General features: G+C 36.2%; 2 protein-coding genes across 7 annotated transcripts in view; one reads left to right on the plus strand and one right to left on the minus strand.

Moving 5' to 3' along the window:
• The window catches only part of ORC3 (origin recognition complex subunit 3), a 70,359-nt gene extending 61,125 nt beyond the window's left edge, over positions 1-9,234 (plus strand). For 5 of the 6 annotated variants that reach the window (XM_081295518.1, XM_081295520.1, XM_081295521.1 and 2 more), the window contains one exon: positions 6,267-9,234. In XM_081295518.1, the coding sequence (XP_081151644.1) occupies positions 6,267-6,432 (166 nt within the window). In that variant the 3' untranslated portion in view covers positions 6,433-9,234. The remainder of the gene's footprint in view (positions 1-6,266) is intronic. The other variant, XR_014022160.1, reaches the window with a different exon arrangement.
• Positions 107-17,751, minus strand: AKIRIN2 (akirin 2; the record flags this gene model as incomplete). The annotated part of the gene is made up of 5 exons (XM_081295529.1): positions 107-463; positions 729-800; positions 1,838-1,987; positions 3,545-3,688; positions 17,517-17,751. The coding sequence occupies 5 exons, from the start codon at positions 17,749-17,751 to the stop codon at positions 453-455; spliced, it is 612 nt and encodes a 203-aa protein (XP_081151655.1). The 3' UTR covers positions 107-452.
• Between the last annotated feature and the right edge of the window lie 1,268 nt (positions 17,752-19,019).

The raw sequence follows: 19,019 nt of genomic DNA on the forward strand, positions 1-19,019 counted from the left end.
TACTGTAGGCTATTTGCTCAATATTGTCCTGGGATTACATTCTAAATTATTAATAACTGGTTACAGTTTGGTTGTAGTGCACAATTAAAATCACACTAACTTCATCTGAAGTGTCATTCTACAGTTTTATTTACACAACCAATGAAGGGCATGTTCTAGAATACCAGCTTTAATCCTTTTCAAACATATTAATATGAGAAGCCAAATTGTAATGATACAGCAAAGTGAGGCCACTGGTATTAATACAGGTAGCAAAGGTCCACATCCAGGTGGTACTGACATCAGGGAAATTTCCAAAACCAGTTGCTGCTGCCTAAGAGTGGTTGCCACTGACGAAAGCTTGACATAACCTGCATTCACAGGGAATATTGGCATTGTTGCATGTCGAAATTGGGACCTCCTGCAACAACTCAACAAGAAATAAGGCAGCCCACAATTGCAGAAAACTTGATTCATGAAACGTCTAGAAAGGGGAGAAAAGGAAAATTAGTGCAAAGAACAGGTCAAAATTTAAATATTTTCATAACAAAATTAAAATACATTAGATATTTGTTCCAGATACTGCCCCTAGGTAATTAAGTAAGCCTTACAAAAGTTTTGTGCTTATTCCTTCCAGGCTTTTTCTCCATCATTTTCTGTTAAAAGTGTATTCTTGAATACAAAAATAATTATTTTCTCTTTAATAGATGTTTTTGTTTTCGATTTATAATTCAAAGGCAAGTACTTACAACTAGCAGGCTGTTCTCCATATCGTCGCATTATCTGATCATGTGTAAACTTCACAAATGCATCATACTGTTCTATAAATAAAGGGACATGTCCATCACATGACTTGAAAATGGCCTAATAAAATCAGATAACTCTACAAGTAGAAAATATCTGAAACAATTCAAAGTTGACACTCACATAATAAACTCAGTAGTAATAGTGTATCAGACAGCATTAAGCTTAGGATATAACCAAAGTTATATGAACAGCAATTTATTACAGTGAGAGGAAATATGTCAACAAAGCCTAACCAAAAAAAAAAAAACAAACTATGTTTTCTAATCAGATATCTCAAGAAAAAAATTATTATGAGCAAATTAATAGCTATAATAAAAATCTGGAGCTTAAAGTTAGAAACATTATGATCAAATTACCATACATTAAAAAGCTGCACGATTTAGATATTTCAAATATTTACATTGATAACAAAGTTATTGGGGGGCTGGGGATGTGGCTCAAGTGGTAGCGCCCTCGCCCGGTATGCGTGCGGCCCAGGTTCGATCCTCAGCACCACATACAAAGATATTGTGTCTGCCAAGAACTAAAAAATAAATATTTAAATTCTCTCTCTCCCTCCGTCTTAAAAAAAAAAAAAAGTTATTGGGGCTGGGGATGAGGCTCAAGCGGTAGCACGCTCACCTGGCATGCGCGGGGCGCTGGGTTTGATCCTCAGCACCACATAAAAATAAAAATGTTGTGTCCACCAGAAAACTAAAAAAATAAATATTAAAAAATTCTCTCTTTAAAAAAATATAAAAGTTATTGTGAAAGATATAAATCCAAAAATCCACAACTAAACAAATAGTAATAGCACAGGATTTGTATGTGAAAAGAAAAATATAAAATCACTAATACTGTTGCTAATCTACAAAACTCTTTCCTGAGGTCACTAAGGTGGTACATAGCTAGAAGGCAGTTGATGTCCTTTATTAAAATGAAATTCCTTGTTCCCAGAAAACACTGTGTACCAGTGTACAGAACAGTGTAATTTAACTGATACAATGTACACACGGGAAATAATGCACTGCTTACAATGAGCTTCTGAGATACTCTAAAACTCATGTGTTACCTGCAAGTTTTGTGTTCAATATTTCTTCATACTCCTCTCGAACTTTCTCTTCGCGTTCTTTCAACAAACGTTCGCAGATCATCCCAACCTGCCTTAGAGTAAATAAGGGCTGTTCTTTTTTTAATGGTGAGGATGTTGCAGATGAAGTCCCTATATACAATGTGAACAAAAAATACCTGATGATTTAGGGCCATGATAGTACGCATCTTCTATCTAAAGAGATTTCATCTAGATATTTTTGATAGTGATATTAAATCCTATTTTAAAATCAGTTTTTAGCATAGGATTTCCCAAGCAGTCTAACAACAGGTTTAAAAGCAATAATAATTCTATCAGCTTGAGACTCTACAAACAGCATGAGGTAATAAAATATAAGGAGAAAATTCTCAAATGAGTGGACAAAGCTTTAAAACATTACAGTGACGGGTGAGTCCCATTATAAAACTTAACTCCATTCTAGCACATATCCTACCATAAAGGGTTTTAAAGTACAGCATGATCCCCTTTATAGAAATTTACTCTAGAGAACATTCTGGAATCTAGATATGCATTATCAGAGTGAAATACTTCATATAAAGAATTTCTTCAGAAATGCATTCCTCTTCAAGAATCACTTAAGGCACTCTTTGATCTCCCAAAAACATCACTCCCAGCTTAAAAGTATTGACATTTATCTTTTTGAGAACTCAGGTTTACAATGGCCATCTGTTACATCATTGCAAGTACTTTATAAATACACAAGCACACACACATCTGCCGTCAACTGTTTTCATCTTGCTTTGTGTGCCCCCAGTGCCTCCTATTCCTCTCAATTCTCTTGCTCCTTACAACCTGCATGGCTAGGACCAGTTAACTGTATTTATTACACCCATATCTATTACCAGAGTAAAGTACACCAACTTTAGTTCATAATTACTATCTTACTTTCAAATTCCCCCTTTGTGAAGGCTGCCTGTTAACTGATCATCTAAGAAGTAAATTGACAATGAAATGATAATGATCTTGGTCTCTTGTTGATACAGTCTAGGTCCCACCCTCACCTCCTCTTACCCTGGGGATTCACCCACTCACATCTTGTCCAATACTGGGGGGCAGGGAGGTGTTACTACCATATTTAATTTCAACTTTCCTGATCTAATTCTATTTGATTATTTTATGGCTTTGAATGTTCGAAGAGCCACTTTTGATGGCTCCCTTTCAGCCAAAAAGCTTCAGCTTTCCCCTATATACTTCAAACAGCCCTTATTTTTTCTGCCTTTAAAAAATAAAGTTTATCTGCAATAAATAAGTCCCTCTAAGAAGATATGTTAAGAATTCACCTTCAGGAATCCATCCCAATAAAACAAATGTATGACAATTATGTATACAGGGTTATTTCTTTAAATCCTGTTAACAGAACTTCGTAATTGACAGTTAAGTAATCAAGGAAAACCATAAAAGGGCAGAGCATCCGCCATGCAAGTTACCTAATAAAGCATAGGCTATACTGTTAAATTTTCTTTAAAATAGAGGCTAGGTGATTGTCTTTGGTTAGTGAGAATCCAGGTTGTGATTACTTATTTTGTACCATATTTTTTAAGATATTATTCATTACACACATGCATATACACACATTATTAATCTTGGGGGAGAAAGGAGCTTGATTTTGGATTAAACTTTCCCCATAGTGAATAATATTTCTTTTCACGTATTAAAGTTTACTGTTACCTGGTGAAGCTGGTCCACTGAGGAGAAATGCATGTGGCTGTGCATCAGAACTACAACCTGGATCTGTCTGTTGGAAACTAGTTTCTAAATGTCTTCTCTTCTGCATGCGTTTATACTCTTGTTTTATGTTGTACAGAATTTGTTCTAAAAGAAAGAGTTAAAATTTGGCAAGATAAAAACTTTGAAGTTAAAGAAAGGTCAGCTTTCTAACAATTATTTAGTAGGTCCAATCTATCCAAATATTCCAGATATTACAGAAAACTGATATTTTTGGAGGTATTCGTTTCAGCACATGTTGAGACACTTGCTCAAAAACATCACATATACACATCACCTGGAATTCAGCTATTAACAGAAATACTTCTTTGAACACTGACTAGCAAAAAAAATGTTTCTGTTCCAAATAATGGTCAGGGAGTACAAAAACATTCTTAAGAGTACCAAACTCAAGCTCATTTATTCATCACATTTACCACTATTAAATGAAGATATACTGCCAAGCCCATAAATAATAAAAGAGGGAGGATTCTGTATACTCAACACACACTGGTAAGAAGTAACAGTAGGTGGGTACTAAAATATCATCATATATAAAATAGTTATGGCCATTAATATTAAGCTGGGAAGAACCTACGAATATTCCAGCATTAACAGTAAATAAAACACTCTCAATCTCTGGGGAAAAACATTTGTAGAGTATAACAGGCTCTCCTAATAAATAAGTACTACTATACCACAATGCAGTTATATTTAATCACAGCCATTAAAATAGGTAAAATTTATCCTGTGTGTCTAAGTCAGTATGATTTATTTCAGAAAGAGTTCTAATTCAAAATAGTTACCATTTGGCTTCTCCAAAAAGTTCCTAAGGTTTCCACTACCCACACTGCTCCCAAATTAATAAATTATCTATGCTTACTAATCCTAATCCAAAACAAGATTAAGCAAAAATGAAATTGCAACAACTTAATAAAAAGTTCATAGTACAGTATAACTTTTAACATTTGATTGTACCTTGAAGCTTTAAAACATGAAAACTTCCCTAAAGCATTATTTTAACTGGAAAAAAAAGCTGCAAAAGATAATTTAACTTTGTAAACAAAATGTTTGTACATGAATTTGTGGTTTAAATACATACAAAAGCACACATTGGAATGATTTAGCTTCAGTTTGGTTGTGTTGGCTTTAGTATTTAACATTTTTTTAAGGTGTTCACATTTTGTTTAATAGGGGTTATGTTACTTTCAGTCTTCCATTTAGGTGAAATAGTTCATAATTTTAAAATGAAGTTAACCAGTGTGAATTAAAATTACTCTCTATTGAATGATAAGTTTACCCAGATATAAATGGGTTTCCTAATATTCATCAGAGGTGTCAATAAAACTAATACAACATACTTTATTAATCAGGGCAAGCATAAATACTTTTTTAAACAACAGAACTCCTTTCAGTAATAATATTCTAAAAGGTTTTAAAGGTGATATTTTGATCTCTGATAATGACAAGCAGTTTCACTCACTTATCACTTTCTGTTCAAAGCTAGTACTAACATCCTGATCAAATGTATCATTCAGTGCATCTTAAGTTTTATTCACAACCAAAGACTTAAGGAGCTACTAGCTCAGAATAACTTGACTTTAACATCTACCTTTTGTGTGACACATACATATGTATAATATATTCACTGATTATTACACAGCCATTCTCAGATTACTTCAGTCTTCCTTTGCTGCTGGCTTCACACCCAAATCACTGAAAGCACAACTAAAAAATATGGAAAGAATGTCTGCAACAAACCCAGGATTACGATACAGTAAATTTTTTTGAAATTTAGCTTTGTAAACCTCCACATCACCTGATACTTAACTGACATCACTAACAAGAATTTTAAGGTATAATTTACAAATGACAGAATTCACCAATTTAAATGTATGATTGAGTTCAGACAAAGTACATACAGTCTTGGAACCATCACAACCTTCATCACTCCAAAAGTTTTCTCAGGCTCCTCCTTTGCAGTTAATCTCACCCCCTCCCCCCCCCACACACACACAACCACCATTTGCCAACACTCAACTTGTTATTATAGCTGGCCCTCTGTAACCATGGCTTCTGTATTTGTAGATTTAAACAACCAGAGAGCAAAGTATTTTTAAAAAATAAAGCTGTACAGGTAGTACATTTTCCTTGTCATTATTCTCTAAAAAAACATAACCGGGGGCTGGGGATGTAGCTCAAGCGGTAGCGCACTCGCCTGGCATGTGTGCGGCCCGGGTTCGATCCTCAGCACCACATACAAAGATGTTGTGCCCCCTGAAAACTAAAAAATAAATATTAAAAAATTCTGTCTCACTCTCTTTAAAAAAATAAAAAATAAAAAACATAACCTAACAACTATTTACATAGATTTTACATTGTATTAAGTTCATATGTTTGAGATTCATTTATGTTGAATGAATCAGTAATTTCTTTTTATTTTGTGGTGTATACACGTATGTACTAATTTATTCCATTAAAGGACATTTGGATTCTTTTCAATTTAGGGCTATTATGAATATTCACGTACCAGTCTTAGGGTGAACATATTTTAATTTTTCTTAGGTAAATACCTAGGAATGGGATTGACTTCATAAGCAAATAGTTTTAGTTTGTAAGAAACTACCAAAATGTTTTCCAGAGTGATTTTACCACTTTGCATTCCTACCACCTTAACTGTATTAAGAGTTCCAGCTGCTCTACATCCTTGCCAACACTTGATACTGTTAGTTAAAGAGCTGAAGAACTTTGAATGCTACTGCCTGCCTGTACTGCTTTTCACATCTAATATGATGCAACTATGTCATCTAAGCCACACTGTGCCCTCAAATGTTCTAATACTGGTAACGTGATCTACAGTGTTATGCAGAAAAATTGTCCATTTTAACTTGGCCAAGATCTCAGTAGCACAAGTCACAAACAGCTAACTACAAGCCTCAAGCTCACAGTTCAAAGGTTTAAACTGTTTTAAAGATGATTAACTCAAGAAATGTTCCCAGATTCAGTATTTTACAACTCATATTGATAGGCCAAACCTAGATATTTGACATAAGGTGCTACTAGACCAGCTTGATGAATGCCTTCCATACTTGTCTACTTAAGCTATTTAGATCCATCACTCCAAAAGTTCTCTCAAGCCATCTCTTATCAAACTAGCAAGTTTATGCACATTTACATACTCTAAGTATTATATTCTAAGAATATGCAACATTTGACACTGTGTTGCCAACACACAGTCCATTTTAAAAAAGGCAAAGCTTCATTTGCATTATCAGCTGCTAAAATCTCAAAAACCTTACTCTTTTATCATAAACTATTAAGTAAAAGAGCAGCAAATTCTGACTCTGGGATTTTCATCCATCAATCTAGTAAATGCTGCTAAGATTGCTAATAAAAGTCCCCTCCTTAATAGGTAAGTCATATCAATGAGTCAGCACTTATTCCTTTGCAATATATATATATTTTAATTTAGGTGATGGAGGTGGGGCCTCAGGTGGGCACAGTGACACAAATCTATAGTCTCGGCAGCTGAGGCAGGAGTTCAAAAGCCAGCCTCAGCAACAGCAAGGCCCCAATCAACTCAGTGAGACCTGTAACTAGATATAAAGTACAAAACAGGGCTGGGGATGTGGCTCAGTGGTTGTGTGCCTCTGAGTTCAACCCCTGGTACACTCTCACCCCCCAAAAGCCTCTTTTTAGTTTCCACTGATGCCTTAAAATCCCTGGATACAATGAATAAGATTTGACAATCAAACATGAGAAAGTAGTTATGGGATTAAAAAAAAAATTGAACAGCTGAATTGATGAGAATAAGAAAAACAGTATCAAGATGGGACTGTTCAAGGCAAGGAACTTGGACAGAGAACCAACTAAAAATATGTTTAAAGGAGTACCACAAATTGGGAAAGAGAGAAGTGACAAATACCTTTCTAGGATCCATGAATTAAAAAAAAAAAAAAAAAGTATGTGAAATTCAATTGTGCTCCAGACCCATAAAGCTTTAATTTCCCACTGAAATTACTAGCTCAAACATTAATGTTTCATGAGCAGTTTGAAGTTTATATGTATGAGATAACCTTTTATATCACTTTGATTGGCATTTATTTCTCTAGGAAGTATCTTTGGGGTAAAAATGGGCATCTAGGCCCCTCCTCAAAAACAGAACATTAAAAAAAAAAAAAAAAACTAAAAAAAAGGTCCTGAAAGTTTGTCATTTCTAAATAGGGATACAAATGATAAGAAAAATCTGTACACAATTAAGTTCAGAAAATCTACAGTAGCCATATTAAGACCAAAAACTAAGAAATTGTTTCAAATACAGTAATAGAACAAATCTGTAGTTTTGAAATGCATATTATACATTGTCGTGTCCACTTTGTAAATTAAAACATATACAAATGGAGGTTACTATGGAGATACACCTTCAAAAACCAGCTATTTTCCCAGGAACATCTGTTTAGAAACTAAAGCAATTCTTATATTCTTGGATCTGGAACCAAATTCTAACATCACATAGTCAATGTACAGCTAAAATTTTAACCGCTATCTAAATTAGCATGAATCTTACTACTTACAGGTATCTTCTCAAATAGCTTACAAGCTAAGAAATTTTAAGTCTGTGAACAGGGAAAAGAAAGGAAATTGAACCATCCAAAATTCAAAACCCAAAGTTTGCATGCTACAGAAAACATTTGGTTCCATTTGGTTCAGAAGCAAGAGGTCCAGCTCTTACCCTACTACCCCACCTGAGGCATGAAGGAAAGTAACAGATTTATCTATAGGATTCTGACAAGTCCAATCACTTATGTCAAATAAATTATCACTGGCTATTTAGTATCAATGAAATAATATACCGTGACCTTGTAGTGATTATAATTTTTCTTCCTACTCTAAGAAAATGAACACCTTGTAAAGTAAAATATATAATGTAAATTTAGAACCTCAGCCAGTCTGAAAAGACAGAGAACAAATTCTTTGAGACTAGAGCAGCACAATCAAGCTGAAGTACAAACCCACTTCCTATCATGACTTGCTAGGGCACTATCCAGCCTGCCCTGACACCCACCAAAATTGAGTATACCTGGAGACCAGAATTTATAAATGGGTGACTTGCAGACCAAATCAAGCCCTGTTTAACTTGAATACTATAAAAAAAAAAAAACAGGTGTGAATTTATGGCCATATTGGGTAATCTTCTTAAAATGTAGATTCTGATGGGCAGAGCTGCTGGTCCATAGCAAGACTGGAATTTGCTAATACCCACCTAGTTTCCATCACTGATTTATATTACTTGTCTGGAACTATGTATGGGTACTTTAGTGTCTAGTCCTTGTTTAAAGTAACTCTTTTAATGTGACTTTAAAAAAACAAGGTAGTTCTTACTAGTGAATGGAGAGGGGAAGGAAAGCATTGACAGCTGGAATAATTACAAAAATACCTAAGCCAATGAACTAAATTCATTTTATCACCCTCACCTGAATGGTTTTGTAAGTTCTAAGTTAGACATACCTAGGAAAATCTGCAAATTAATTTAAATTGAATAGACCTACTGAGATTTACTACGACACTATATATTCTGCTTCTGTCATCTCTCCTAACATACTTTCTTTCTAAAATTCAATCACTATCATTTGGTGATGAACAAACGTGTTTACTTTTCTATTATAACTTGTGTTGGAATTGATTAGAATCCCACTGGCATCTTTTGTTTATCCCATGTACTTTATAAATTACTTGTAAGCTTTTAAAAGTCAACAGATTTGTGGGCTGGGGATGTGGCTTAGTCGTTGAGTGCTTAACTACCATGTATAAGGCCAGGGTCTGATCCCTAGTATTGACAAAAGTCAACAGATTTTACAAAAATTCTGATTTCGGGTGGGAGGGGGGGGGCTACTGGGAAAATCTGACAATAAAAGGTCCAAATTCCCCATGGCTACAACTAAAAAGAAATGCTCTGAACTAAAGGTATAAATTATTGTGCATCATGTGTGTCAAGGGAGCTATTAAGATAGGCATGGAACTGAACCTGAAACTAAAGAACTCCTAAATTTAATGGCCAGATGAAGACAGAAAGAGCAGCCAGAGAGGTGGAAGAAAACAATGTGATCACAGAAGAAAAAAAAGGAGCATGTCAACAGGGTGAATACTATTAAAAGAAAGGTCCAACAAGAGAACTAAGTGCCATGGAATTCACTGGTGACTTGACAAGAGCTGTCTGAAGCACAAATACATTAGGAGTTGATTACCAAAGAAATAGAAGCAGGTGACTTGAAAGCTCTTTTAATTTGGTTTTAAAGTGGAGGAATCTGGAAGACAGCAGGAGGAAGATGATGTTTTACTTATTTTCCAACGGGAGGCCTGAGAAATTTCATTTCAAAAGCAAAGATCCAGTTGAGAAAAAAATAATAATAATAAAGAGGATAAAGTTCCTTTGGAGAGGGGGGAATCCTTCCCTTAATGTGTAAAGGGCTTTCATCATTTCCTTTAACCTTCAATGATACTAAAATAAAAATAGGATAGGCACAAATGTCAGAGTATAGGTATTGGGAAACTTAAAAATTTGATGGCCTCTATTAAGGACAAGGTTATTTAACTGAAATGTGGTATTGTGGGACAATGTTAAAAGTTCCATTTGAGGTTGCTCTATTTTGACTACTTCCTCACTCAATGAGGCAGGTGTGTATATTTTTATGAGAAAAATGAGGCTCTGCTTCAATGTCGTTTCTAAAAAGTTAGTGTCGATAAGGTTCTGACTTCAGGACACAAGCTGTTAATATCTATTGCTCTCTAGTACTGTAAAACTACAGTATAATAGTGTAATACTACATTATTCCATAAGCACCTAAAATTACAATATATTACAATGAGGAAACTGATTTTTAAAAAGCAGATATCAGAACAGAGGGGTAACAACTAGTAGTAATTCTTTCACACCCTGAAACTTCAAAGAGTTTGCTTATCAAGAAGGTAGTAAACATAATAGAGCATAATTTCCATCTAGAGCCCTGAAACAATGATCACTGGCTATAGCAAAACAGGTAAGAAATCTTCATTTTACATCCAGAAATTTAAATTTATATTAAGGGATGGCTAAAGTGGCTCTATACTATCTTCTCTTACGACAGGTATTTAACTCCTATGAGAATGTCTTATTGTTTTAAATGTTTATTTGGGGTGAAAATGGGAGTTCAAAGCACAATTTGAGTCTAATGTATGAAAGATGATATATCATGAACTATGTAATGCGATAAATAATCAATAAAAAAAAAAAAGAATATTAAAAAAAAAAAAAAAAAAAAGAATTATTCTAAATGAGGTCAGCATTGCCACACATGTACAAGGCGTTATAATGCCAGCCTCTGATAATGTACTATTATCTACCTTGGGCCACTGGAGGCTGTTACAATGAGCATCAGATTCCCCAATCCTGGCATAGCAACTAAAATCTCCCATACTTTTAAACCAATTTTAACACTGAGAAAAGTACTTCCAGAGGTAGAGAAGAAAAAGGAAAAGAAAGGTGGGGAGAGGGGACTTCATGAAAATCAAAAGGAAATCAGTATAGGATAGGGACCATGGAGAGGGAGTAGGAAAGGGGAAATACTCAGGAATAATACTGGCAAAATTATATTGTTATATTTGCACACGTACTAACAACAGATCCCACCATTATGTACCACCATAATGCACCAGTTTTTTAAAAAAATCATAAAAGTTCTTCCAGAAAATTATATCTTAGCATTAAGAACAATCCCCTATTAACAATTAAAAAGCAATTTCAGGAACAGTAATGTTTGATAAATAGACTTTCTTCAAATCCCACTTCATATTCTATTCTTCAGTTGCTAAGTCAGTTTAATAACACCATCTTATTTTAAACACAAAAACAAAAACTAACTCTTCTAAGTCCCTTTCTCCCCTTCCGTTTGACTTTTTTGGGAGGGAGTTTTGTAAGAATAAACCTTAACAAAAATGAAAATGAATGCCAAGGTCAGAATATAAACAAGCTTTAACACCTTTAAAAAAAAAAAATCTTTGTTACTTTTTATTCAAGCTTAGCCAGCCTATGGATGGAATTCATCAATAATGGCCAATTTATCAGCCCCAAGAGACATAGTTCTTTGATTACCCAGAATTTAGATCACAAAAGGGATTCTGATGAACTTGAAAAAGTGACTTATTAGAGGAGAAATTTAGATTTTTAAATACAGTGGGAAAAAAATGAAGTACATGAGACCTAGGAATATAATTAAATCAAATCCCAAATTCTAATGAAAAGAATTTTGATAAAATCACAATGTTCCAAAGCACTGGTATATCTCAGTATGATTTGCCCATGACATCTCAGATAAAAAACTGACTTACTCAACTTTTAAAGGAAAAGATAGAAGTAAGCTATACTACAAAACTAGAAGTATATTTATTCTATGCTGCTTTTCTAGGGCTAGAAGGTCAAAAGCACAACCACTACCACACTCTTAAAAATTCCACCTTCCCAAGATTACAAAGTCTATTTTACTGTAAAAATCTGACAACAATCCTAAAATAAATATCAAAATTAACAAAGGAACATACACTAGAATTTTAAATTATCTCAAGGATTCCCTGCTTAATGTAGTTGCAATACCATTTCATCTTTTTCAATTGTTTTAGAAATAAAATATCTTAGAACTTCATTACAAAATGTTTTCTCCTCAAAATTCTGTAAAGTTTTGAAAGTGTTTCTTTAAATGAGCAAATCTATGATAATAGTAAAATTTTTGTAAACTATTTATAATATTGGAATGCAGGCAGTCTTATGTTTACCATCTAGAAAAAATACTGACAAGTATATTTCAAGTGCTTAAAAAAAAGAAAAAGTTCTAAAAAGAAAAAAGTGATACAGAACTAATGCGCAAAACTGAACCCCCCTCCCCAAACTTTAGCACCTCAAAGAGCCTTAGGAAATGCCAAGGTCTGAATAACTCAAAAAATTCAACATTTTGAAGTTTTATTTGTGATAAACATTATGACAGATAAGAATAACTCTGAAGCCATTTTTACACTATTTATAATTAGTTATATCTACAAATGCCAGGCTGGTACATACAGATTTAAATAAGTGTTTCCCATTCATACTTTTTAAAAAGTAGGTTATCTTCTCAAAGGCAAGAAATTCACATATGCACAGAGAACATTCTGTGAGTCATCTGTATTAGGCACAATGTTAATGGTAAGGGCTCCAAGAATCACAAATTGCTAATTACCAAATTCAGTTATAAGGGACTTTAAATACCCACCCCCAATGCCATTACTATTTTCATGAATCAACTATCCAAAAGGTGCAAACTCAACTCATGCTATTACTCTGCATTCTTGTAGGAGAAAACTTCTCTTTTAGATAGCAAAAATACTCAAAACTGAACACTTCCCCTTAATCTCTTTATTTTCAGTCTTTCAAAACTAAAGTGTTTTTATCCCTACATCTCAACACTTAGTAGGAAAGACGTATGAGTAATATTCAGTATATTTAGCCTATTTTTCCTATAAAGCCATTCAATAACAAGAAGTTATTCTCCGTTACATCTCAGATTATGTTTCTGTAGTTCTGAGCTGATAGCATCCATACCTAAAGAGGGACCTAACCTCTGAACTAGTTGTATGTAGCTTACATCTTTCTGTGCTCAAGTTTGGCTTCATTTTTCTACCTTCCATCTCCCCCCCAAAATGAATATAACTATACTGTTTAATGGTCATAAAGGATTCTTTTTTTCTTCTACTTTGCAGTATTGAGGATAAAAACCATGTCATTGTTTTCATGCATGCTAGCTTGCTGTACTGCTGCACTACAGCCCAATTCCAACTTGGATTCTTAAAGGCCTAATTTATATAACTATGAAATAACTGTAGTTACATATATAGTCATAAATAAAATATTAGGTTTAAAAATCCATAATACAAAGATCATTAAAAACACTTATTTGTCAAATCCACTAAGAAATTAGAAGTTAACTGCTGTCTAAATAACCACATTAAAAAAAAAAAAAACACTTCTGGCTCAAATAAATGACATCTGAAGTGAGATGTTGTCTCCTCCAACAGACATCTCATTTGTTTGCCTAGAACCATTTATATTTCATTTAAACCAGCTGGTGTCTCTGTTTGCAGGCAAGCAATCAATGTCTAGTGAACAATCTATGTTCCTGTAAACTCTTCCCCATTCACAAGCTGTAGTTTCCATTTTTAATGGCAAGTTTCCAGCAAATACAATGAGTTCTCACAAAAGAATTTAACTCTTCATCCAACTCAATTCCTAAGACAAACTAGAGCAATGGTACCAAGCCATAAACAATGTGTATTAATGTGCCTAACAAACTGAGAAAGAAGTTGACACATCTACAGAAGGCTCTCTTCACCAGACCATTAATTCACTGCACAATTATGAAAACAATGTGTTGGATTTGACTGACAGTCTCTTGTAATGTTGCATAATATTTTGGTTTTATGAAAATAACTTCTTGAGAATGTCATGACAATCTTGGCTAAATGATAATAATATAGATGTTTCAAAAACCAATAGAAAAGGATAGAACACTTTGAATTTCTTTTCAACTAACTTGTCTAGTTCTAAATTTATTTAAATTACACTGAACTCAACAGAAGTGAAAGTTTTGGGAGGCATTCACTTCTGCAACCATATTTAATGCTTCTCTCCCCCTACCCATCTTCACTCATCATCCTCTTTTTCCTTTACACACTCAGGAGTATTATAAGCCTCACTGCTAACACCCTAAACCAGAGTACACAAACTTTTCCTGTAAAGGATCGGTCAATAAATTCAAAGCTCTAGGGCAAAATAATGTCACTACTCTATCCTGCCATTATCATCTGCAATGAACAGAACTTCATAAAATAACGAGCATAGCTGTGTCTAATAAAATTTTTATTTATAGACACTATTTGATTTTTATCACTTTCTGCATCACAAAATAATTTTCCAACTATTTAAAAAATATTAAAAATGTTCTTAGTTCCCAAGCTAATACAAAAGCAAAGCCAGTTTGTTGATCCTGTCCTAGACTGTACTTCTGAATTAGTAAACTCAGGTGTCCCCCAAAACAGGTTTGAGACATGCTGTAAGGGGCTCCTAAAAAACCCCACAGTGTTAATTAAGATAATAAAAGCTCTAAGTCTTGAGGATAAGAAAGCAAGCTTGACTTCCTTCAGCTCCACTATTCTTTTTTCCCAGTTATTAAATTTCAACAGTTTGAAAAATATTGACTTAAATAAAAACAGTCATTAAGTCAAACTTGGAATCACCTTCCTGGAATGACTAAAATAATAACCAGAATAATAACTAGGGTTTAAAGCAGATGTCCCAGTTCCTGAAACTACTAATAACCCATATCATAACTTAAGCTTCACCATGAGAAATAACTGGTATGGAAGTATCCATAGGAGAACGATGATAAACTGTATACTATATATGTGTTCTCTAGTTCTAAATAAATTACACTGAACTCAACTGAAGTGAAAAGAAAACAATTCTAGCAATCTGTCAATCTGAATTTAGTAAGCCTTGTCTACTTCCAATCCTAGTTCTACTTATTTCAGCTAAAGATGGGCATTCACTCATATAAAGTTTTTTGTTTTTTTTTTTTTTTTTTTTTTTTTTTTTTTTTTTTTAGGAATCACCACTGTTAAAATAAAAATCTAAAAGTTGGGTGCTTGGAAAAAAATTATTTTCAAGTTTGGAAACAGGAAAACTGGGAAAGCTCAGGGACACCTGAATAATACTACAGTTCCCATTATGACATTATTACAAAACAAGACAGAAGCATATCCCAAACTGGTCATAAAAGACACCTTTTTTCAGTGTCGTAAATTACAGTAAAAAATTAACATTTAGCAAATCAGAACTTCAGCAAATTTAACTTTTTCTCCAGTCAACATTTTAAGTTAATATTCCAATTAGCTGAAATAGCTAAATAATTTTTAGCAAACTCAATAAAAATCAATTAGGATGTGATTTTAGGCTCCAGGGTATGAATAAACTTCCAACACTGATGTCAAAAAACACCTTGAAAATTAAAATATAAGAACATTTCAGAAATTGAATGTGAATTTGAATCAGCTGGCTTTAACAATGGCAATTATTCTGATTTTTACTATTGCAGCTCACTCATTTGAAATTTGAGATAATGAGGAGCCCAATGTATTAATCAATGCTACAAATATATCACTGAAATGACTAATTTGCAAAAGGATCACAATTCTAAGTTCCCATTAAAGTGAGGGAACATGTTATATAGCTCCCTGGTGTTTATACGCTGGACTAAACAGCATTTAGTTATTTTTTAACTCACAAACCTAAGGCTGTATTAATCCACTACCTCCAGTTAAATTTATTGCTGGTTTATTCCAGCTACTTTGAAATGGCTTTATTAGTAGTTAAGTATAGATACCATGATGTTTCAATTTTCAAGATATTTCACTAAAGACAATCAAAATGTCAACAAGGAACTCATTCTTGTCAACGGTGGTTCTCTTGTTTTTAAGTAATGCCTAACAATGCCTATGTGAATGCCTTCACATAAAAGACAGTTTAGGTATCCTCATTAAATAAAATTCTGTGAATTCCTTTTAAAACTGGCTACAACTCTAAAAGAGCATAAAGTCAGATCAAATATTTAATTGCAAAAATTGTAATCTAGGTATTTGAGGTTTCTCCATGGATTTGGGAAAGGGTATCTTAAAAAGTGACATTAAGAAAACCCACTTAGCAGAGTCAATTCCAAATACAAGTTGCAAAATATAGAGATAATATAATTTCCATCTTTTTTTTTTAAAGCTAATGATAACAAGACATTTAAAATCAAGCCAAGAAAAGGCTTTGTCTAAGGGTGATATTACCACAGGCTCACACACAAAACCTTTGAATGCTACACACAAAGGAAACGGATTTACACTTCAAGTCCACAAAAGCCTATCCTACGACTGTGCCAGGGGCACACAAGAATTCAAAGTACAAAAAAAAAAAAAAAAAAAAAAAAAAAAAACCCTGGTCATACACTTGCTGTAAAAAGCAGCCAAAGGCATTCCTCCTAGTCACTTTCAGGAAATGTTTCAAGATGAAAAGCAAATAAATCTGGAGTCCCTGGAATCTTAGGTTTTTATTTTCATTTTTAAGGCTAAGTTATTTTCTAAACATACTTTTTGAGTAGAAATTAAGGCATTTCTAAGGAAAAGCAACTACTCAGCCCCAATTTTCAATACAATTTGTATTTCACTAAAAGTTCAAGATTTCCCAAGGTCTAGACCCAGTATGATCACATTACAGTACTCGGGAAGAGCATTTTCTTTGTTGTTGACCCTGCTAGGGAAACAGGTCTTGACTCAGCCAAAGTGGCGTTCTTGTGGGTGATTAATGACAGGCCTAGATCTCGCCCCAGTGACATCCATCCCCACCCCCCACCCCCTCTATACTAAAATCAGCCATGTCTGAACTGGAGGAGGGGCTGCCGTCTCGCCTCAAACCACCCAGTCCCAGAGTTAATAGCTGCAACCAATTGATTCAGGCCAACAGACATCGAGATTCGGGTGAAATGTGACCTTTCTCTCGCCTGACTTATGAGTAATATCGACCTCTCTGATCGTTTCCGCTGGGTAGCTACTTTCTACGGAAACACTCAATTCCAGTGATTCCGCCCAAAGAAAAGGATCTTCCTCTTCTCCACAATACCGGCACGACACGGCCCCTACCCACTCAACCTCCCGACTACCCTCCCTTAACATCAGGCCATGTCTATTGTGCCTCCATACCTCTGGGGGCTAATTAAAAGAAATCTATGTGGTCGCCCGACTTAGTTAAGAACGAGGGCCACAGTCCAGCACCCACCCCACCCGCTTCATCATGCGCCCCCAAGCCCACCCTGGCAGCCACCCGGCCCAGTCCCACCTGTGGTGAGGCGGGAGGAGACATCGCCGAAGGGGGACGGTTCCATTCGGAGATACTTCTGCGGCGAGGCGGCCGCAGCCGAGAAAGAGGCGGCGGTGGCTGCAGCCGCGGACGACGGGGAAGCAGCGGCCGAGGTGGGCGCCGACAATGGCGTACATCGCCTCCGCTTCGGGGAAGCCGGGCTCAGCAGCGGGTCGAAATCCAGAGTCCTTTTCAGAGTGGCTCCGCACGCCATGGCCGGAGGCAGCGGAGGCGCCCGGCTCGGGTGGGGTCGGGAAGGGGGAGGGTGAGGGAAGGGGGGGAAGACCGGGGACTCTAAGAGAGCCTAGCCGACGCGATCGGGAGGAGCCAGGTGGGTGTTGGAGCGCCGGCCGAGTAAAGAGGTGCCGCCGCCGCCGCCGCTGCCTCCGCGGCAGGGGCAGTGGCCAGGGCCGGTCCGGGCGAGAACGCGAGGGGCGGTGGCGGCACGCACGCCAGCCGCGTCAGGGGGGCTCTTCCGCCTCCTCAGGCACCGCTCCCCGGGAAGAGGCTCCGGCTGCCCCAGCCGTCCGTTCGAGCTTTGCGCCGCGCCAGAGGCGCTCCTGCGCCGAGACCGGCTCCCTTCAGAAGTAGATACCAGCCCAGAGGGGTGTGAGGCTGGAACGCGGTTTCCAGTCGACCCTACTACGTTCTGAAGCTTCCGAACGGCGGCCGATGGGGAGGGATTGCGAGGTGGCTGCGGCAGCAGGAGCTCAAACGAACACGTCCAACCGCTTCCCCCTCCACCGTACGACTCTTCCACCCGCCGCCGGCCCCAATATGGCGTCAATAACAACGCCGCCGATTCAAATCCTGCGGCCTCAGGGCGCCTGCGCATAGAGGCGGGTCCACTCGACGATGCATTCTGGGAGTTGTGGTTTTACTCTATGGGGAGGAATCGGCGTGAAAGATGGTAAGGGAGGAGTCACAGAAACTACGACTCCCGTCGGGCAAGAAGAGCGATTCCGAGTTCCGGGTTGGAATTTAAATCCCCTACACAGCCAAAGAGTAAAAGGAACTGAGCTAAAGAGAAAAAAGAAAAGGCTCTGAGACGGCGAGAGGGAAAGGGAAGCTAACCAGTAGGAAATCTAGTTAAGTCACTTAAGATACCTGTAAGACTCCGGGCATAGTTGCTCCCACAGTGATTTAACAAGGGAGACATACAAAACAGCCAACCTAGTAGTTCAAGAGAGATTACTTTCAGTATCAAAAGTGCCCAAAACAAAACTTGTCACATCGAAGTGACAGAAAATGATGCAGATTATAACATCTATTTGAAATTATGAGACAGAACAAGTTAGTGTCAGATTACATTATCCTTGACTGAACTCTGTGCTTTGCCCTTCTCAGGTAGCTGCTTGCCGACACATTTAATTCTGCAAAGCCAGCTTTGTTTCTGTAAATGAATAGAATTTGAACAAAGTACAGAGCCAAATTATTTCCTCTGGGTAAAAAGCAAGGGATACCCGTAAATGCATTAACTCT

The sequence above is a fragment of the Spermophilus citellus genome, assembly GCF_964194105.1.
Source record: "Spermophilus citellus genome assembly, chromosome: 5".
Lineage (NCBI taxonomy): Eukaryota > Metazoa > Chordata > Mammalia > Rodentia > Sciuridae > Spermophilus > Spermophilus citellus.